The sequence below is a fragment of the Theobroma cacao genome, chromosome 3, assembly GCF_053813885.1.
Source record: "Theobroma cacao isolate CCN51 chromosome 3, ASM5381388v1, whole genome shotgun sequence".
NCBI classification, from domain to species: Eukaryota; Viridiplantae; Streptophyta; class Magnoliopsida; order Malvales; family Malvaceae; genus Theobroma; species Theobroma cacao.
This window is the reverse complement of record NC_142641.1, coordinates 2,839,794-2,862,258: the sequence shown is the minus strand read 5'-3', so window position 1 is coordinate 2,862,258 and position 22,465 is coordinate 2,839,794. Positions and strand designations below refer to the sequence as shown.

Below are 22,465 nucleotides of genomic sequence, written 5' to 3'. Positions count from 1 at the left end.
AAAACGTGTAATGGGGCTGGTGGAGCATGGATTCTATCAGCGTAAACTTGACACTTGTGGCATTTTCGAGCAAAGTTTATGTAGTCTGATTCCAATGTCAACCAATAATAACCAGCTCTCATAATTTGTCTAGCCAACATATGTCCATTAGTATGAGCTCCACAAGTTCCTTCGTGGACTTCTTTCATTATTTTGTTGGCTTCTGTAACATCCACACATCTTAAGAGTACTTGATCTCGACTTCTTTTATAGAGCACTTCTCCACTAAGGAAGAAACCCATTGCTAATCTTCTAAGAGTTCGTTTGTCATTGTCCGTGGCATTCTCAAGATATGCTTGGTGCTTGATGTATTACATGATATCATGATACCACGGCTTACCATCAACCTCTTTCTCAACATTTAAGTAGTGTGCGGAGACTTCACGGACTTCTAAATCAAAAGGGCGTACATCAGCCGCTTCTTTCATTTTGAACATTGCTGTGAGGGTGGCCAAAGCATCAGCAATCTGATTCTCTTCTCGAGGCAAATGGTTGAAGCTGATTTCTTTGAACTGTTTGCTTAATTCTGTAACCAGCTTTTTATATGGAACTAGTTTAGAATCTCTAGTTTCCCATTCGCCTCTCATTTGACATATCACTAAAGCCGAATCTCCGTAAACATCTATCGCGTCAGCCTTCATCTCAATTGCTGCTTGTAATCCCATTACCAACGCTTCATACTCCACCATATTGTTAGTACAATTGAAATTCAATCTTGTCGTGGCTGGATAGTACTTTTCATTTGGAGAAATCAACACTGCCCTAATTTTATGCCCCAAAGCATTGGATGCTCCATCAAAATACATCATCCATGGATTAAGTTCATTGGGACCATCCTCTTCTATATGCAAGACGGCCATTAAATCTTCATTTAAAAAATCGAAACTTACAGATTCATAATCCTCATTAGCTCGATCTGCGAGGAAATCAGCGATGGCGCTCCCTTTGATTGACTTTTGGGACACACATACAATATCATATTCAGACAATAGCACTTGCCATCGAGTTACTTTTCCAGACAAAAAGGGTTTTTCAAAAATATACTTGATGGGATCTAATTTTGCCACCAACCATGTTGTGTGATACAACATGTATTGTCGGAGCCTCTGGGCGGTCCATGCTAGCGCACAACACATCTTTTCGAGCGCAGAGTATTTGGACTCATACTCCATGAATTTCTTGCTCAAGTAATATACGGCCCGTTCTTTTTTTCCAGTTTCATCATGTTGTCCCAATACACATCCCATAGAATTCTTGTTCACAGTCAAATACAAAATAAGAGGTTTTCCAACCGTCGATGGCACCAACACCGGTGGATTTGTGAGATATTCTTTGATTTTATCAAAGGCTATTTGACATTCTTCATTCCACTCTCCTGGGTCTCGTTTTCGAAGCAGCTTGAAGATTGGATCACATTTGCAAGTGAGCTGGGATATAAATCGAGCAATGTAATTCAACCTCCCTAAAAATCCCCTCACTTTTTTTTACGTTTTGGGAGGTGGCAGCCCTTGAATAGCTCGTATCTTATCTGGGTCCACTTCAATTCCTTTTTCACTTACTATGAACCCCAACAATTTCCCAGAAGTTACACCAAAAATGCATTTTGCAGGATTCAACTTAAGCTGAAACTTTCACAATCTCTCAAATAGCTTTTTGAGATTGACAGTATGATCTCTTTTTGTATGAGATTTTGCAATCATGTCATCCACATATACCTTTATCTCTTTGTGCATCATATCGTGAAACAAAGCTACCATTGCCCTTTGGTAGGTGGCACTTGCATTCTTCAATCTAAATGGCATTACTTTGTAACAAAATGTCCCCCACATGGTTACGAATGTTGTTTTTTCCATATCTTCGGGTGCCATCATGATCTGATTGTAACCAGAAAAACCATCCATAAATGAGAACAAAGCATGCTTTGTTGTGTTATCCACAAGAGTATCAATATGTGGCAAAGGGAAGCTATCCTTCGGACTCGCTCTGTTCAAATCCCTGTAATCAACACACATTCAAACTTTTCCATTCTTCTTAGGAACTGAAACTATATTAGCCACCCATTCAGGATACTTAGCCACCTTTAAGAATCCAGCATCGAATTGCTTCTTTATTTCTTCTTTAATCTTCAACAATATTTCTGGCTTCATCCTTCTCAACTTCTGTTTAATAGGCTTGCAATCTGGTCTCAAAGGTAACTTATGGACAACAATGTCAGTGTTGAGACCTGGCATGTCTTGATATAACCAAGCAAACACATCCACATATTCACGGAGCAGTTTTTCTAACTTCTGTCGTTCATTAGATGACAACGAGGTGCCAATCTTAACTTCTTTCTTTTCTTCCCTATTTTCGAGGTTAATCATTTCTGTGAGTTCCTGATGAAGTAAAATTTCCCTTTCCTCCTATTCCAACATTCTCGACAAATTAAGGGGTAAGCCATAGTCATCCACCTCCTCTTCATTTTTCAATTCATCAACATTCGGAATCATCTCAAAATCGATATTCAAATCATTGTCTAGATTGCCTTTGTGTTCATCATTTAAAGACTTGCAAACAGGTAGAATTGGACACGTGTATGAGCAAGTATTTATTGGCTAAAAGAATAGATGAAAGGAAACATGCAAAAAGATTGATGAATTATGAAACACATTATGCACTGTCATTTATTTAAATGATGAAGGTAACAGAAAGCCCTACTTAAATAAGAAATTACTCTTAACACCCTTGGGCATAGGCATTTGTTCATTACATTTTTGAAGACTTAAAGATGATGGGCAATTTTGTGACTGTCCAATTGCTTAGCTCCTCTCTTGACAGTACTAAATACACCACAAGGATCTTCTCGTTAGGTTCTTCATCTTTGATCATATGGATTGATAGCTCATCAAATATCCGTAGAACCTGATTGACCTTTGTTGGTGCTACGGGATGAATGAAACCTGCAGAGCAAAAAGTCTCATATAAGTGTGGGATTGTCCGTTCCCCAAATTCTTCTTCCTTTCGCTCAAGTTGAGCCATCCTTTTAATCTTCTTTCGAGCTGCCAGTTTCCTTCTCTCTTCTTTGGTAGGCTTGTACCCCAAACCAAACCTTTCTTCATTCTTTATTGGAGTCAGAAGACAGTTAATTCCTTGTAAATTCTTTCCTAACCCCAAACCGACACGGCATCCTTTACCCACTATCTGTTTACCCTCCCATTTTAGTTACTACTGATAAACGAGAAGTCGGTATCACTTCTCTTTTCCCCACATAAGTAGCATTAACAAATTCAAAAGATCTGAAAGAGCATTCTGGGACTTCTTCTGTCGCCTCTACATTGGGAGCAGATGATGGTTGAATAGCCAGTATGTCTTCCTCCGCAGATACACTTATCAGTTGGCCCTCAACTATGAATTTAACTTTTTGATGAAGGGAAGATGGTATGGCTCCCGCCATATGAATCCATGAACGCCCTAACAAGCAATTGTATGACGGGGCAATGTCCATGACTTGAAATTGGACCTCAAAAATGCAAGGGCCAATTTTTATCGGTAGTTCAATGTCTCCTACCACCTTCCTTATGGTCCCATCGAAGGCCCTTACAACCATGCGACTGGTTCTCATATAAGACACATCTACTGGCAACTTGGTTAAAGTAGAGCGAGGCATGACATTTAATGTTGAACCATTGTCGACCAAGACCCTAGGTATGGCATGGTCCTTGCATTTGATGGTAATGTGCAGAGCTTTGTTACGTCTTCGACCACCCGATGGGATTTCTTCATCATTAAAGGCAATGAAGTTCCCCACTGTAATGTTTCCCACAATGTGGTCTAACTTTTCCACTGATATATCTTGTGACACATAAGCTTGGTTCAAGACTTTAAGCAGCGCGTTCCTGTGTGCTTCCGAATTCAAAATCAAGGACAACAGTGAGATGCGAGCAGGCATTTTGGTTAATTGTTCTACCACACTGTATTCACTATGTTTAATAAACTTGAGAAATTCACTTGTTTCTTTCTCGATAACAGGATTTTTGACCTCATTGTTCGGAGCAACTACAGATTCGACAACTTGGTCCTTGGAAAAGGTATCTGCTTTCTTCAGGCCTCTCTCTCCCTGTGCAGGTTTCCATTTTCCAACTCTTTCCGCTATCTCAGGAGAATAGCATCGCCCACTTCGCGTTATACCCCCCACACCAGTTAGATCTTCAAAAGATGCTTGGGGGGCGAACGAAGCTGTGCCCAAAATATTACACTCATAATTCCATGGGACAGCCTTATTGCTCTTGTAAGGGAATGGGCTGGGGACTTCGATGGTAATATCACTTCTGATCATAGTAGGGGATGTATAATTCATTGGGCTCCTGTTTTCTTCATAGAAGATGGTGAGAGGTTTAGGTTTGTTCGCCTCAAATGAACTTGATGCCACTTCAGCTAGGGTGTCTCCATTTATGGTTCCGACCAAATTCTCTTCGGCTTTTTCATAAAACTCAATTACCGATTAATCCATCAATTCTTGCAACTTACAACGAAAGCTATCAAAATTTTGAATGGAATGCCCAATTGCCTCTATATGAAATTTGCAAGAATAAGCGAGATCATGCCCCAATTCCTTTGTGTCGATGGGTTCTGGAGTGATGGCATTTATCTTGGACAACGCCTCAAACACTTTATCCATTGGCGTTTGAATCTCATCAATACTCTTTTTCACCATTTGAATCATCCCTTCATGTATGATATTCACTGTCGGTCTTCCATGATTAGGTCAAGGATTCCTATCAACACGTGAACTATCTTTTTTGGCAAAATTTAAAAGTCCTGCCTTAATGAGTGCTTGGACTTTATGTTTTAAAGCAGTACAATTCTCGGCGGAGTGCCCTTGAATTCCAAAATGGTAATCACAATGTGCATTCGAGTCATACCATTTCGGGAAAGGTGGTCGGAGTGGTTTTAAAGGGGTTCGATCAATGAGTCGATTTTCTATGAGTTGTGGCAGCAATGTAGTGTAAGGGACTAGAATAGGATCAAACTTTGGTTTTTCTAAGGTAGTTTTTGGTCCTCTTTGACCATGACCAGGATTATTGGTTGAAGCTACCAGTCTTGGTGGTGGAGTTTGTGGAAGAACATTGATCTGAAACGTTGGTTGCGGGGCAGGTTGGTACACATATGGGTTTTGTGTGATGTTGCATATGTTCGGATAGAAAGGTTGGTATGGGGGGTACGAGCAATATGGGTTAAAATTGTGGGCTTGTTAGCCGTCGTGAGCGACTGCTTGCACATCCCCTTCTTTTTTCTTGGGCGTATTCCCTTTCTTTGAGCTGGCAACTTCATGCCCCTCAATTTTTTCATTTTTGATAGCTCCTTCTATTATTTCTCTCGATAAGACCAAATCTGCAAAGTTTTTTGTGGCATTGCCGATTAAACGCTCATAAAATGGTGCTCGAAATGTGTTTATGAACAACACAGTCATCTCCTTATCAGTAAGAGGTGGCTGAAATTGTGCTGCTATATCTCTCCACCTTTGGGCATATTCCTTGAAGTTCTCACTTTGCTTCTTTTCCATAGTCTGCAATGACAACCGATCAGGGGCTAATTCAGCCACATGCTTGTATTGGGCTATGAAGGCTCTTGCTAGGTCTTTCTAAGTCTTAATACAATTTCGATCTAGCTGTACGTACCACCGAGCAACTGACCCAGTCAAGCTATCTTGGAAAAAATGGATCAGTAACTTATCATCATGAGACTGTGCAGTCATCTTCCGACAATACATGGTAATATGTGCCATGAGACACTTTGTTCCGTCATATTTTTCAAATTTCGGAACCTTGAACTTGGCAGGGATCAATACATCCGGCACTAAGCATAGCTCGATTGCGTCCATGGTACCAAACCTATCAACTCCTTCGATAGCACGAAGACGTTATTCCAATAAATCGTACTTTTTTTAGTCTTTTTCATTTTCTCCTGTTTGTGACGAGTCTTTTCTTAGTTTCTCTTGCTCTTTTGGGTCGTTTAAATCTGGGACGTGTATTGGTTCAGCAGGATTTATCCCAAAATATGACCCAAATTGCCCATGAGTCGATTGATGGCCCATCGGGGTTGGTGCATTGTAATAAATGGATGGCATCACTTGGGGGTGGACCCTTTGAGCGGTTTGGGCATGTGGTGGAGTGAACCCTGGGGGATAGGGTGGATCATCCCTTTGGTTTCCACTGTCTTGAGCTGGTGGGTTTTCTAACGGAGCTGGCTCTTCAATCGCTCTTTTTCCTTTACTGAAACTCATCATCAATTCCATCATTTTTGCTAACTGTTCTCTCATTTCTTCCTGAGCTCTTTCCATTCTGTCCATTCGCTCTCTTTGTTCTTCTTCCATGATCCTTGCTCGCTGACACGTATTATGAACACGTTGGTCACTTGGCTTAGGTGATCGAGCTATTTTGGAACCTTATTGTAATCATAAACATGAATTAGATGCGTATTCGATGCATGAATGAAAAAATGAACCCATTATCTTTATTTTTAGATGAAAATACTTATTGTTATGAAATGATTATTTATGCATGTATGAATGATTATGTACTAAAAGTATTCGTCACATGACACCCAACAACAAAGTCATCCATTGCATAAGATATTTGTCTTTGATTACAACTCAAGAGTCATCTAAAAATATTCGCCAATCTTATTAGAATGGCTATGCACCTCATCTAAATACTTAATCAACTGTTGCTCTTGTTTTCCAACTGGAAAAACCTAGCTCCTTAATATGTCCGTCTTCCAAGCCATGCTTCTCGCCTTGTAAGCCACCTCCCTCATTTGCCAAACCAAGTAATCCATCTGGTCGTGTTTCTCTGTATAAGCTTGTTTGTAAGATTCACCCTACTCTTGAATTCTGGTGCTCTATTGCTTGAGGAGTTCATATTCCTATTGATAAGTCGTCATGACCCCTTCGAGCTCTTCATACTCCTATTTTAGTAATTGGATGGACTCTTGTTGGAATCGCACTTGACTTCTTAGTCCATCATTATGTGCTTGAAGTTCATTGCCTCGATTTTCTCTCACTTGTATTTCCCTTTGAAGTTCACTGGTTGTGGCAGAAAACTTATCATTCAGGCTCTCATACTTCCCTTCTATTTTTCGGACCTTCTTTCTTTGTTCAATTACTTTTCTTTTCATTTTCCCACACTCTTTTTAGAGGTCTTCATACCGTTGCTTCCAACTGGCATTTTCAGCTTCGGACTTCTTTCGAGCCAACTCACTTTCGAGCAAAGCGTCTTGTGGTTCTGGATCAACTGGGCCACGTAGTGCATCTTCTTTCGGATATACCACATCCTTAACTCGTTGGTCATTCCATATCTGATATCCAGTAGTCACTTCATCGGTGTACCTCCCTTGATCAACTCGGTTGGTTTTCTTCCAAGCTTGCGCAATCTCCTCAATCCTTTTCAGAAAACCTGGCTCTCCATAAGCAAACTCCAAAGTATTAAGTCGGTGTGTTATTGACACAAAATGCTCTGACCCAAATTATCTTTTCACCATAATTAGGGCGTAACTGATTGCTCCCCATGGCCCCATTAACGGTACCCAAGGTTCATTTTCTCATTTGTATAAGACCGAGTGATGCGGCATCCACGGAACTCTCCATGTTACTTCCATACACATGAGTTCCCGAAGTTTAGAGATCTATTGCTCCTTAGTCCTATTTTCTGGCCATTCACTCTCACAAAATTCTCTGATAGGGGCGGTTTGCGGATGAAATGGCTTTCTGAACTTATCGACCTTGCATTTAAAGTGACTTACTATCTAGATGGAAAGAAGCTGTGCACATCCCACAGATCATCCTTCCCCTTTTCTTCGACAGTAATTCAGTGATCTGAGAGTTTTCGCTAGAATAGAGGGTGAAGGATTGGCCTTGTTGATGACTTGCTCGAAGAAGTCTATAATTTCGACCTCTATATGTCCCAAGACCTTGGGAAAGATTACTAGCCCGTAAATTCCCAAGGCCATCACAAGCTGTCCTTGCTCGGTGTCCCGATGCTTCATGATATAGCTATGTAGAAAACTCCATGGGATACATTCATTGTCCCCTTTTTTCCTTAGGTTCTGATCAACTTTTGCCGGGGTAATACCCATCATCTTGGCTAACTTTCGCCTGTGTCCGATCTTTTGTCCTCTCTAATATATCTTGTATGGATTATCAAGATCGATTTGTAGGAGAGTCGAGTACTCTTCGATTGTGGGGACCATATCCACCTTATTGAACACGAAGCATCTATACGACGGATCCCAAAATTGCACAATGGCCTTCAACAACCGTTCATCTATCTGGACCTTAAGGAGTCGAGCTATGTGGCCATATTTCCTATCAAAATTTGCCCGAGTGGTAGCCCCCCACTTATCCCATATGTTGAGCAAATCGGTGAAGTTGTTCTGTTTAAGATCGAGGTGGACCCTATCAGGTAGTGACGAGAAGTGATCTTTTGGCAAACAATCTCCTTTACTTTGTTGGGCACTTGTCATATGCTGAGTCACTTCGTATATTCCATCGTAACTCAAGGATGGCCATGATGACTCCATGTATGCAATTGGATCTACTCTATCAACGGTTGTCAAGTGACAAAAACATTTCCTATATGCAAAATTATGATGCAAATATGCATGTGACAAAAAGTTTAAGTCAGTACCGTGAACAAAAATTCCAAAAGATGAATGAAAGTAATTAATAACCTGATACCTTTATTACTCGCGGAGAAGAATTTAGAACGAGGGGATTATGAAAATTCCTTCATGTGTACCTAGTCAAAAGGTATATTCTCACGGGTGAAGCTCTACCTAAGCAAAGGCAACTCTCGGTATTCTACATGCTGAGTTTGGGTTGAAAATGGAGCTAAAGGTTCCCAAATCACTTCTCACTGTCGTCCACACGAACTAGTAAGGCATCCCGATCCTCACCCATTACAGGCTTCAAACGGACTAGGTTTGATCTGAGTGGGAGTCTTCACTAGCCCATGCGGAGGTTATCACCTCACGAGAGCGTAGCTACTTAACTCCTTCCTAATTAAGAACAAAGCCCGGGTGGAAGGCTTATGCATGAATGTAAGATGTGTAGTGTGTGAGAAGGAATATACTGACCTTTGACCAATAATTTCACACTCCCCTTATCCTAAATTTCTTGCAATTATTAAAAACAGTGAAGTAATAATATATATGTGGGAGTCGCCACTAATCTTTTTTTTATCTAGGTGTGATTGGTCACCTATTAATCCAATTCTAATCGACGAAGTCTTAAATTAATTTTAGGTCCGTCGAAAGAACGAGAACTGATCCACGTTTTTTAGAGATGGGTTCGGGAGTGTGGTTACGCACGGAGAAGGGTTAGCACCTCCGTGGCGCCCGTTCCACGAACGGTACCATTTAATCTTAAGTTATCTTAATATAGCCTACTTTTAATTTAATCCCTACTTATTAATTAAATTTTTATTAAATTGACTGACTAAGTTTTTTTATTCGGTTTTACGTATGCACATGATGCAAGCGTAAAATGAAGTCATGACTTGTTTATTTTAAATAATGGAGTCGGTAATCTTTTATTGGAAAATCATTCGAAGACCATCCCAACGCTTTGGTGAGGTCTCGAAATTTTTCGCACCTAGAGATATCCCCAAAAAAAGTCATTTATACAAGCTCCTCGGGGAAATTCCATCATCGGGATTCTTGTGCCATTTGCAAAATAAATGTGGCGTGCTATGATAGGATAAAATGCTGATGTCTACATGCACGCGTTTATTGACTTAGGTGATTCATAATTCACCTAACTAAGTGTTTAAATATTTATCACCTTGTTTATATACTTAGTATTATTTGTTATTAATTATTAATTATTATTTTTTTAGAGTTTCCTATTTAAATCAATATTCTTCAACTAGCATAGTGAATTAATATTCCATCTTATGTATTATTTTCCTTTTTTAATCAAATAAACAATTAATTAAATTAATGGTTAACTTAATTTTATTTAATAATATTTACTTGCTAATTAACTAACTACACTAACCTAGATTTAAATGTAATATTATGTAGATTTATTTTTTTCAATATTATTATTTTAGCAACGATTATTTGAGTTAATGGGTATTGAAGTTCAGAGTTCGGATTTATCCTAACGCTTCGGTGAAAATTCGTCTCGAATTTCGCATTAAAAAAATCCCACTTAGAAGAGGCAACTCTTTACCTCTCTTAGGTGAAATTTTTCAAATAATCATTTCATTCATTTTTTTAATTTTTTTCCATTTACTTATCATTATTACTATATTTATTTTTAAAAAAAAAACTAAATCTATTATGAATTTTCTTTCTATTTATTTACTTATTATATATATATATATATATTCTTCTAAACTATGCATTTTTACTATTATTTTTTATTATTACTATCATTATTATTTTTTGATTTTCTAATATTAAATATAAGCATTCATAATATATATATATACTATATATAAATAACTTTTCCTAATATGGTTTAAATCATAACAATAAAATGTAATTTATTTAACCAAATGGGCCAACCCAAAATTAATTGAGACAAGTCCAAAGCAAAGAAGATGGGTTATACCTTTTTGGGTTCAAATTAGCCCAGCCCGTTGGCCCGCAGAAGCCCAAATTTGTTACACCCGGTCTGCTTCCTAAGGTCCACAAAGCAGAATTCAAAACGCACTGTTTGGTGCCTGTAGAACAGCTCAAAACAACGCCGTTTGGGCCTAGACCTTCCAACTTCTGCCACTCCACTAAAACGACACCGTTTTGCTCTCCTACACCTGAGAATAAAAACCCCTTTTTAGCCTTTTCTTTTCATTTTCAACTTTCATTTTCTCTCTCTAGCCACCGACCTCTCCACCTTCTCTTTACCCGCAGGCCACTACAAGGCCTCCCTTTTCCTTTCACTTCACCGGTGGCGGTTAAGATCTCCCTCTCTTCGTCGGCGTCGGTCTCTCTATCTTCTCTCTAACCCCCAACCGACAGTCTCAAAAAACAACCCTTCCCTAATCGGAGGAGCACCCAAAGCTTTTCCCTTTCATTGCCGGCAGCAGCTGCCTAAACTCCCTTCCGAGCTTCAACCGATAAACCCAAAAAATCTCGTTTTAATCCTAGAAACCCAGACCTGAAAAAGTCCCCCAAGACTCACTCCTTTCTCTCTTTTCGTTTCTTTTTGTTTTTTGCATGTTTGGGATTTTTCGTTGCTGTTGATTGTGGTTGTTTTCGGCTGCTAGAGATTTTAGGTCTTTTGGTTTTTTTGAAAAAGTTTCTTCTTGATTCTTCCCTTTGGTTTTGCAGGTTCGATTTTTAACAGCCGGGTTGTCCAAAAATTTGGACAACCCGGCAATGGGGTTCTGGCACCAAGGAGTTGGTAGCCAGAGCCCCATCATTCAGGGTGGTTGAGGGAAGGGATGGCTGGGCGTACGCCCAGCCATTCTTTCTCTTATTTATTTATTTATTTATTTTACTTTATATTTTATTTTATTATAATTTAATTTTTTCATTTATTTTTTAGGTGTCTACAATAATATTATAAATAGATATAATTTTTTTTTAAAGATTGCATTAAGTTCCATTAAGGTTTGTATTGTTGCTCTAAAGGTGAGTCCTTTTATAGGCATAGGTGTCTATTTCCAACATATACAATTATATCTGTTTCAAACAATCGGGTTTTTTTTTTTCAAGAAGCATGACTTTTTTTTATTTTTTTATATCCAACGTACATGACCCTTATTTTATTTTTTAATTTTTAATTGAGATAACTTTTTTTTTTCATTCCAAATTGGGAATGTATCCTATATTTATTTGAAAATGTCCAACATAAATAATTACCATATATACCATAATTATCTTTTATATCTCTCCACTATTATTTGCTGTACTTGAGCATTTAACTTAATCATAGGTGTATGTGATATTCTTGTTCAAAAAGTCATTTTGAATCCTTCCTTTTCCAATTAAAAAACGATTTTTTTTGCCTTTGTATTTATTTCCTTAGTTTCGTAGTCAAATTTCATTGTAAAATTTAATATAAATTTACAAATACTATTATTATGAAATGGTGTATTCTATAATGACTTTCTCTCAAAAATTATTGAAATTTAAAGTTTTGTTGTATAGTGTTGAATTGGTATGATTACAAAATTAAAAAAAATTTCTTGGATATGACTCCCCGTAATTTCTTTTGTGTCGCTTATATTATTTAATATATTCATCATTATCATTCAATTATGTAAAACCTAAACATGAATTATGGATTCCAAACATGTAAATGGTAAAGAAAGATACTAATAAAGTAATGGATAAAATTTCAACGAAGAAAAAAGCAATGGAAAAAAAGCTGAACAAAAACTTTTGCGCTCTTCATGATCCTTTATCTTGTTTCTATTTTTCATGGTTTGATTTCACCAAGTCCTTGAGCAATGACTCAATTTGAAAAATGGCATGGTACGCCAACATTTGGGTTATTTGGATTGCTAGAAATGAGGCGGTTTTCAATGAGAAAGAATGATATGATTGTCAAATATCCTCACCAAAGTAAGAGCTGTTTGGTGGATGAAGGCCACATGGCTTGATCCCAACCGTTCAATTAGAGATCTTACTAGATATCTGAATGAAGAAAGCAATCCAAGTCGAGGAATAAAGGTCAAGGGAAGGGCGATGTGGGATAAACTAGAGATTGATACTCTCAAATTCCATATGGATGGAGCTTCAAGAGGAAATCTGGAAGGATCCGAAATTGATAGCATTTTGAGAGATGAGAATGAAAATACTCTTATCCTATTTTTTGAAGTCTATTAGCCATTCAGACTCCAACTTGGCAGAGCCGTTAGCACTTAAAGAGGCAGTACCTTCTAAATGGAGCTCAACTTATCCCTTATCTTATTTCTTGAATGTGACTCTTATAACGTGGTGCAATGGACTCTTAACCCAACCAAGGTGCCTTGGAGAATGAGGTCGATTGTCACTCAGCTTTCCAATCTTCTTGCTTAAATCCAGTGTTGGCAGATCGAACATATGCCTAGATGTGCCAATGAGACAGCGGATGCGTTGGCTAGAGAGGGGTCCAAAGGACCTAATATCTACTATGGATCAAACCTGAGGTAATGTTTTTTAATCCAGGGCTTGCTGAATTTGAATCTGCACATATTGAGAATGACTGAATTGCTGGTATGAATCTGCACATATTGAGAATGTTTGAACTGCTGGTATTAGTTGTCGGATTCTGTGTTTTTGATTTAATGGTCAATGTTTGTTGAAACCAAGCTAGTCTCTTGGAGACCACACACGTAATGAGACTCTGAAAGGTTATTGTTTTTGCTGATTTTTCCTGTCCTCTGTTAATGGCACTACTCTGCCCTGTTTGCTGGAATTATGCATCTTGTATGGCTTTTTTGGTATTTATCAGATATCGGACCGAAATTACACCCAGGCTGCTTGGAAAGGGTGGTTGTGCTAATCCCTTTGTGATGAGTTTTCTCGGTCTTGGCAGGTTTTCTTTTTGCACAGGCAATGGTTTTTGTTTTGCCTTTTCCAAGTTGTACACGTTGAGCAATGAAAATGAAATCTTCATGTCTTTAGAAAACACAATATAATGTTGGCTTGGATGGATGGATTTCTGTATGGTCGAAGTTGTTCAAACGAATTTGAACTTGGATCAGTTAAGATTTAGGAATCGGCTAATTTAATTCCATACAGAGGGAATAACCAAAAAGATTAGCTTTCATCAAAATGAAAATGCGAAAGAGGAAAACGTAGGGTATTTCCTATATTGTATCTTAAATCCATTATAGTCCAGATACAATAAATTGTCAAACAAAAGACTTAAACTATACAAAGTAAAGAAGCAAACTAAAAATACATGACTTCTGGGGCAAAACTCAACAACCTATCTAGAGTATTAGCTGCAAACTTCCTTGCAAACAAGTAGCAAATATCGGCTTTCTCTCCATTATAATAGCAACTGGAATTTCTGAGCGTCTCCAGAAACTCCTTGGTCACATCTGAGCTTTCGAAGGTATACGGATGAGGTCCTCCCTTGGACCAGTCCACGTATGTCAAAGTCCTATTCAAGTTTCTCTCCAAAAAGTTGATACCAACAAATGTTGGCAGGTAATGCTCGTCCCCATAACATGCATCTTTGCAGAAAAGGTTGAATACGGGAAAATATGTTTGGTCAGAGATTACCTCGATGGCTAGAAAACGATCCATCTCAAACCATTGAGAGCCCTTTCGCCATTGTTCAATCGTAACCACGGGTTCCATCTCGGAGCTGTACCGGCCACGCCCTACGGGGCCTGGTAAATCGAACGACTCCACATGGGATTTTTCCGAGTGTATGAGGTGTTTGTAAATGGTAGTGAAATTAAAGAGAGGGATACATGACTCCGAAACCAGAACGAAACGCTCGTTTGAGATATCAAGCAAAGCATTTGCTAAGAGGCGGCGTTCTGCTGCGACCATATTCATTTCTCCCCAGCTCACGTTCTACATTGGTTAATGTTCAAAGAACACCATCATATATATAGGGTGCTAGGCCAAATAATAATGTACGTGCAGGTGCAAGCATGCAAATGAATGGATTAGTTCAATAACTTGACTAAAATCTACCCCCAATTGTGACAAAACATATTATCCCAGGTTATATGCCAGAACATTTTGCTTCAATTTTTCTCTATAACATGAGACAAACAATGAAGAAAACAATGTAACAAAGTGGAGCTAGAATGTGAAGAAAGGTGGATTAAAGAAGTAGAACAAAAGCAATGCATGAATATTATTTTTCTTAAAAAAAATAAAACAAGCATTCCATTTAAAGGTTAAAAAGAAATGTTAAATTACACTACAATTCCACTCCTAACAAAAAAAAATGTCCATAAATTAACAGTTTATTATTTTTATAAAGGAGTTGTTGAATAAATATCGAATTTAAAGATTTTAAGACATCTATATATATATATATATAAAATATTCTTTCAATATAATATAACATAAGTACTATTCTAAAAGGACATCCTTAATGATTATATATCTAAACTATTATTGTATATTAATTTTTGTAAATTATTACTTGATAATAGAATTTATAGATAAGAGAGAGTTGTAATTACATTGAATTACTTTCATAAAAGAAGTTTACTTCTAATATAATAGTAATTTCTTTTAAATGATCAAAAAAGAGATTAACTATAGTCACTTTTTGATATAACAGTGTTATTATTTATATAGAATTGTTATAGTTGATAAAATTTATAATTTTAATAATATTAAATTACTTTTAGATTTCAATTATTTGTTTTTAGACTTTATATTTTTAAAAAAATTATATATATATATTAATTTATTATTTAGTATTAAAAATAATGATCACCCACTTTGTGTCTATATTCATTATTTGGTGTACGCTGCATCTGTCTAATTATAATATAATTAATCCAGAATAAAACACATGCAATAATCACATTACTATGATGCCCCCACTACAGATATTTTACAATAAAAGGAGTGGAGAAGAATGAAGAATTATGTTAAACAATAGCCCCCTAATAGAAATATTCCAGAAAAAAAACAGTTCATAATATTTATTTGCACAGTTATGATTGGCCTTAAATAGTTAATAGCATCAAAATTGAGCTGTTAATGTTTCATTCTTTGGTGTAACATTTGAGTCAGACTTTATGTTTCTATAATAACGGGCCATTAATTAATGCAGCGTCCAAAAAACCAGGGTTTCGGATCCTCCTTCATTATTATTATTAATTACCTTGCTTAAATGGACGAAAATTGAGTTGTAAAATCTATATTTATGGCAAGTAAATCACAATTTATGCAATATTTCTATTTCCAATTTTAACATCTTCACAATAATTGGATGAAAACTAATTAACACAATGAAATTATAATGGCTATAGCTATGTTAGATGTAAAATGAAAAGAATGAATGGGAAAATTTGTGATGGACTGACCTTACTAGGAATCTGCCTGCCATAAAACACCGAACCTTGGGGCACTGTTTCATTGAAAGAAGGACTGGAATGGACGTAAATGGAGTATAACCCTTGATGTCCTTGAAAGAATTTCTCCCAAATTGGAGCTAATAACACTTTCCCTCTCGTCAGAAACAAAAATGCAAGTTTGGGGACTCGTTCGATTGGATATTCTTGGATTTTCGGAGCCATTGACGCTCTCCAAAACAACTCTTTATCCTTCATATCATGCATAGTTATTTCCGGCGGTTGAAAAAATTCTTCTATAGTGTACTTTTTGGTTTGGTTTGAGACGATGTTGTCTTGTGGAGGAGATGTTGAGACGGTATCGTCTTGAGGAGGAGATGGTTCGATGAGAAGAGGCAATATTCGGGTTTCCACCAAATTCTTATTTTGATTGGAAATGGAGGATGAATTAGTGGATGGCGGAGGAGGGTTTAGAACGGCACATGGTACCAGGAATGGAGAAGTGGAGAGTCGATTAAGTTGGGAATCCAAAGACGATTCTTTGAGATAGAAGCTGAGAGTGATTCCAAGGCCTAAACCGAATCCAAAGAGAAGCACATACCTAACAACATCATTGTATTGAACTTGTGCATGCAAACGCTGCTGCTCCATCACATTCATATTCATATTGGAAGAGAGAGCTGTAGGGATCAACAACGAAGATAGGAAGAAAGAGCACGCGGATGGAGAGCTGGTGCTTTATATAAAGAGCGGATGTATATTGTTTTTAATGTGAGAGAGAGTGGAAGAGGGCACAGATTCTTTTAAGTTACCTTTACAAGAATGAAGCTTCGGCTTTCATTCTCTAAAAGATTCTTGGATTAATTTGAAGAACCAATAATATATAGACTTAATGTTTATTTTCTTATGAAAATGGTTTTTACTTTAATTTAATAATTAAATTATATATAAAATATTTTGTTTAGATAATATCGATTAATAATGAAATTTATCTACATATCTACCCATTCACATACATTCTCACTCACACATTATATTATAAACAATCAAAATTTTATTTACTATAAAGAATGAAGCTTCGGCTTTCATCTTCCAAAAGATTCTTGGATTAACTTGAAGAACCAATAATATACAGACTTAATGTTTATTTTCTGGTGAAAATGGTTGCATTTTAATTTAATAATTAAAGATTATTAATTAAATTCTACATAAAATCTTTTGTTTAGATAATATCGATTAATAATGAAATTTATCTATATATCTACCCATTCACATACATTCTCACTCACACATTATATTATAAACAATTAAAATTTTATTTACTATTTTATATGCATCACATAGGTTGAGAACTAGTTGTTATATCACACAATGAAACTACTTTTAAAAAATATGATAAGTTAACAAAATTTAAGTATATGTAAAAAAATTGAAGTATATCTATTCAGAAAATCAATCTACGTAATAATTAAATTTTCTTATTAATAACAAGTTTTTCAATAAAGTTGTTTAAAAAAGTTAAAGATCACATAAAATTTGAGGAAAGAAAAAATAGGTAGAAACTTTTGGGATATAGCTAAAATTGTAAGAAAATTAAGAGGTCAAGGTAGAAGTTATATTATTGAACCAATAAGGCATATGTTATATAATTTGATTTATAGAAAGAAATATAGGAGGATATTATTAAGATATTTGGTTGGCAAAATCATATTGCGGAATGTGCAAGGATTAGCAAAAAAAAAAAATACTATTTTACCTTTCAATGAATACCAATAAGTTAATTAAAAATAAAAGTTTTTTTTTTTTTTTACATTTTTTCTTTTTTCCTCTTTCCCTTTTCATTTTTTCCTTTCTAATGTTTCCTCCATGAGTCGAAGACATGACTAGCTATGCAACGGCTCAAGTTAGTATACTTAATAGTTTTTTTCTTTGTTTTAATAATTTCCACAAAGAATTAGTAGTTTCAAGAGGCTTGAGATTAAAAAATATATATATAATTATCTAGGTGCTAGTTGAACTTTACGTATTTTCTCTCTTCAAGTGACAAATGTAAAAACACAAATATATCAAATGTCGTATCATTATTTTCTCAACAATTATGTTCGTTATAATTGCATTTTTCATAATTATATTGTATTGTAGGACACTAAACGCCATCAAATAATAATTACACATTTATTTCAAAGAAAAGATTTTTTAATTTTAAGTCCTTTATATTAAGTTATCAAATGAAAAAAAAAATACTAAAAGTCTAGGCATAATATCTAAAAAGTTTTTAAATTATTCAAAAAATTTTAAATAAACCATTATACTCTTATTGCGTTTAACGAAATCATTGTACTTTTATTTTAAATCAAATAAGTCATTATATTTTTATTTTTGATCAAATAAATCCTTATAACTAATGGTTAGTTTAGTCAAAATATCACTTGTCGTTTTATAAAACGTAATGCTAACCTGACACTAACATAGCATATTGACATCTCATTATTAATGGATGATTACGTTGTATATTGATGTGGCATGATGAGAAAAATGACTATTTACATATTATATCATTATTTATGTCTTTTCATTTTCCATTTTGACTATTTAACATATTTCTAAAAAAAACGTAAATTGCTTTGTAATTGAATTTACTTGTGCCTTTAAGACATTTAAAAGATAAAACAAAAAAACCCTTGCCTAGCTATCAAATAATTAGATAGCTATAAGCAATTTATACTTTAATAATTTTGCATTGATTAGATCTTGAAATGGGGGTATGCTGTTTTAGCTAAGTTTAAACGTCCTTTTATTTTTTTTAATGTTTAGAGAAAAGAGGATTCATGGTGATCTTAAAATTTTGAAAACTCGCTAATAATGTTTAATAGGGAGACTTGTAACGACTAGACTGTGGGTCATATGTACTAGTCAAGTCTGTCCAATTTGGCTCAATAGCTCAATGGCACACAAACTAACATGCTATATGTGTCACATGTACAATGTATCCATTCATCATTGATTTCTAGTGGGTTACAGTGGGAGTCGTTGGCTCTTGCATTCAAAGGTTTTCTTTCTGGTACTAGACCAATTTCTTTGGTCAAGGCTACTATTTTCTTTTGTTCAAAATATCCTCTGTTAAACGGTAGATATTGAAAATCACTTTTCATGAAAATTATTGATAAGATTTGAATTTAAGATCATTTATATATCAAAATAAACAAACTTACTTGAATTTACTAATTGAGTCAATTTACGGTTGTTAAAATTAAACTGACATTCAAAAAGATAAAATATTTCAAGAAATGTGATGATTGAAAAGGGTGAAAACAATGATAGATTGATGATAGTGTGGTAGGAACTAGGACATATGTGTGAACTAACCTTGCTTGGAATTCTTCTTCCATGAAAAACAGAGTCCTTTGGCACAGAATCCTTGTAAAGAGGATGGGGGTGAACATATATGTTGTGAAGCCCCTCATGTCCTTTGAAGAACTTCTCCCACAAGGAGGCTAGAGGTATAGCTCCCTTTGTCAAGAACATGAAGGCGATTTTAGGGACATTCTCAGATGGAAACTCTTTAACTCTCGGAACAAACGATGCTCGCAAAAACTACTCTTCATCACCCATCTTGTGCATAAAAGGTGGCCATATATTTGAGTCAAAACTACTATAATGAGGTACAAATGGGGAAGGTGGTGGAGGTGGCAGAGGCGGCGGCAAGGGTGGTGGTGATAGTAGGGGTAGCAAGGATGAAAACGAGAAGAGATGATCTATATGTAAATGGGAATTGGAACTAACTATAATTCCTAGGGACAAACTAATAGCAAAGGACACAAGATGAAAGAGATGAGCAAAGTGGAAATGGGAACTGAAAAGCTTGGCAAAAGTTGGGGTTTTCTTGAGTTTCACTTCCCATTGCCTTTGCCTCCATGGGAGAAAAAGGAAGAGAGATAAGGAAATCTTTTTTATTGAGTCTATAGCAAAAACATTGAAGATAGTCCAAATGGACGACCTAAGGACATCGAATGCCTTTCTACCTAAATCATGGGCACAAAGTTATAAGGATTCAAACACAAGATTAATTAGGAAGAAAGGGAGAAACCATAATTAAATAATTTAATTATTTTCTGATGAAATTTACGTTTTCAGTTTGAAGGCATTGTTTGATGATGTTGATGATTTCCATATTTGTAAGAGGAAAACCAATGTTATTATAACAGAGCAATTGAAAATGCAATGAAATTGCTCCATCATCGTGTGGAATAGGGTACACAAGCCACACGTCAGGCGCGTTTTAAGGGAAGAAAAGCTAAACCATTTTCTTTAGTTGAAGACTTTAATGGGAAGAAAAGAGGAAGCAATCAAAGTCATAGATTACAACTATTTTTGGATTTTTTTTATTACATCTGAGGTCGTCAAAATATGAATTTATAGACAAATATACGGGAAGTAATAACAATTTTGAAAGGGTGATGAAGACTTATAATTTACCACTGAAATTTAGAATCAAACTTTGAGATAAAATTATTAAAAATTTATGCATAAAAGTAACTTGCATATCAAGTAGTAATAATTTGTATTGTCAATAACTTAGTTAGGTTAGAATTCTAATATGTACATTTTTAAGCGTCAGTTAATCAACCGTTAATCATAAAAATCTATTTTGTTCAAAACAAAAATACATGCACTTGATTGATTGAAATAAAATAATAATAATTTTATTAAAATTTTTCTAAATAATTCAAATTTTTTTTAAAAACATTATACCTTTTATTTATATAATGCATATAAACTTTGAGAAATAATTCCAGTAACAAAATCTATAGCTGCTAAACTAACCTCAGCAAGAGATTCCTAAAGGCTAAAATAAACAACTAAAGGTTCCAAAGATGTGCTAAAAATTTAATTTTAGAGCAACATAATTTTGTTAATATAATTAAGAATGTGGATTGGATTATGCATTATACTGCCCACTTGATTCCCCTTCAAGGTTATGTTCCAACCAAATTGTAACATACTGGCAAAATCAGCAGGATGAGCCTAATTAACGTCCATCTACAAAAGAAGTAGAACAAAAACACCACAATTTCAACATTAAAGCCCACACAACGACATGAGCAATCGCTTGAACAAAACCATCAGATTGTTAGTAAGGTAAGGTAAACTCAATTCGTTGCATTGAGTTAGTAAAGCCTAATCCATTGACTGAATAAGGCGACGAGGATGCTGACGACTTCCACATCCAACACAAGAACATGCACAGCATGTAGATATTATATACTGGTGAGTAAAACATAAGTTGTTGACTGAATAATGTGACTATGATGCTGATGATTTCCACATCTAACATAAGGACATGCACAGAGATGTAGTATTCACAACGGGAGTGCAAGAAACACAAGGTTCCAATTAAAATAATAGTACAACTCGAAACATAGGCGTTTCAAGACTCGAAACTATAACATAGACAAGAATATATTCATTTTGAAGCTCAGGTGCCAGAATGTTTCGAAATTGAAACTTTACTTCACAAAATTTAATGCTCTATAAGGAAATTAGGAATCACAGGTGTTTGTGGGGAAACATTCAAGTGCTTGTCTTTCTCTTTCCTCAGCATTCTTCTTCCTTGGACTTTTATGTCTTCTCTCTTTACCACGTTCTTACTTTGATTGGAAATGGAGGATCGATGAATCAGCAGGTGGCGGAGGAGGGTTTAGAACGGCACTCGGCAAATTAAAAGGATAGGAGAAGAAACCTCGGAGGGTTGATTAAGTTGGGAATCCACAGACAAATCTTTGAGATAAAAGCCGAGAGTGATCCCAAGGCCGAAACCGAATGTAAAGAGAAGAATATACCTAGCAACGTCATTGTATTGAACTTGTTCCGGTAACTGTGGACGTTGGTGCTCCAACATATTCTTTGTCGTTGAAAGTGCGATAGGGATGTTGGGATGGAGAGCTGGTGTTATATAAAAATGACGTTATCTTTGGCTTTTAATGCAAGAGAGAGTTAGAGAGGGAAAGGGCACAGATTCTTTTGAGTTTCATTCTCCAAAATTCTCGGATTAATATAAAGAACCAACAATATATAGATTTAATGTTTATTTTTGTGTGAAAATGGTTGCATTTTAATGTAATTGTTAAAATTTATTAATTAAATTATATAAAAAATATTTGGTTTAGATAATATTGATTAATAATGAAATTTATCCATATATGTACCTATTTACATACATTTTCACTCACATTTTTATAAACCATTAAAATTTTATTTATATGTATCACATAAGTTGAAAACTAGTTACTATGTCATATAATGAAACTACTTTTAAGAAATGTGATAAGTTAAAAACAAATTAAGTATAAGTTGAATTTATCCCTTCGTTAGTTCTAACAAGTTGGAATTCTCTTTGAGTTTAATATTGGTAGCCAGAATCTTCAGGATACCAACTAACCTAGGGTCAAAAATTTATA

At 35.6% G+C, this 22,465-nt stretch overlaps 1 protein-coding gene across 1 annotated transcript; it reads right to left on the bottom strand.

Moving 5' to 3' along the window:
- Window positions 1-13,905: 13,905 nt before the first annotated feature.
- On the bottom strand, window positions 13,906-21,906 carry LOC18604152 (glycosyltransferase BC10-like). The gene is made up of 4 exons (XM_088804344.1): window positions 21,848-21,906; window positions 19,750-19,809; window positions 16,020-16,608; window positions 13,906-14,541 (listed from the first exon to the last, which is right to left on the bottom strand). The coding sequence occupies exons 1-4, from the start codon at window positions 21,904-21,906 to the stop codon at window positions 13,906-13,908; spliced, it is 1,344 nt and encodes a 447-aa protein (XP_088660470.1).
- Window positions 21,907-22,465: the final 559 nt, after the last annotated feature.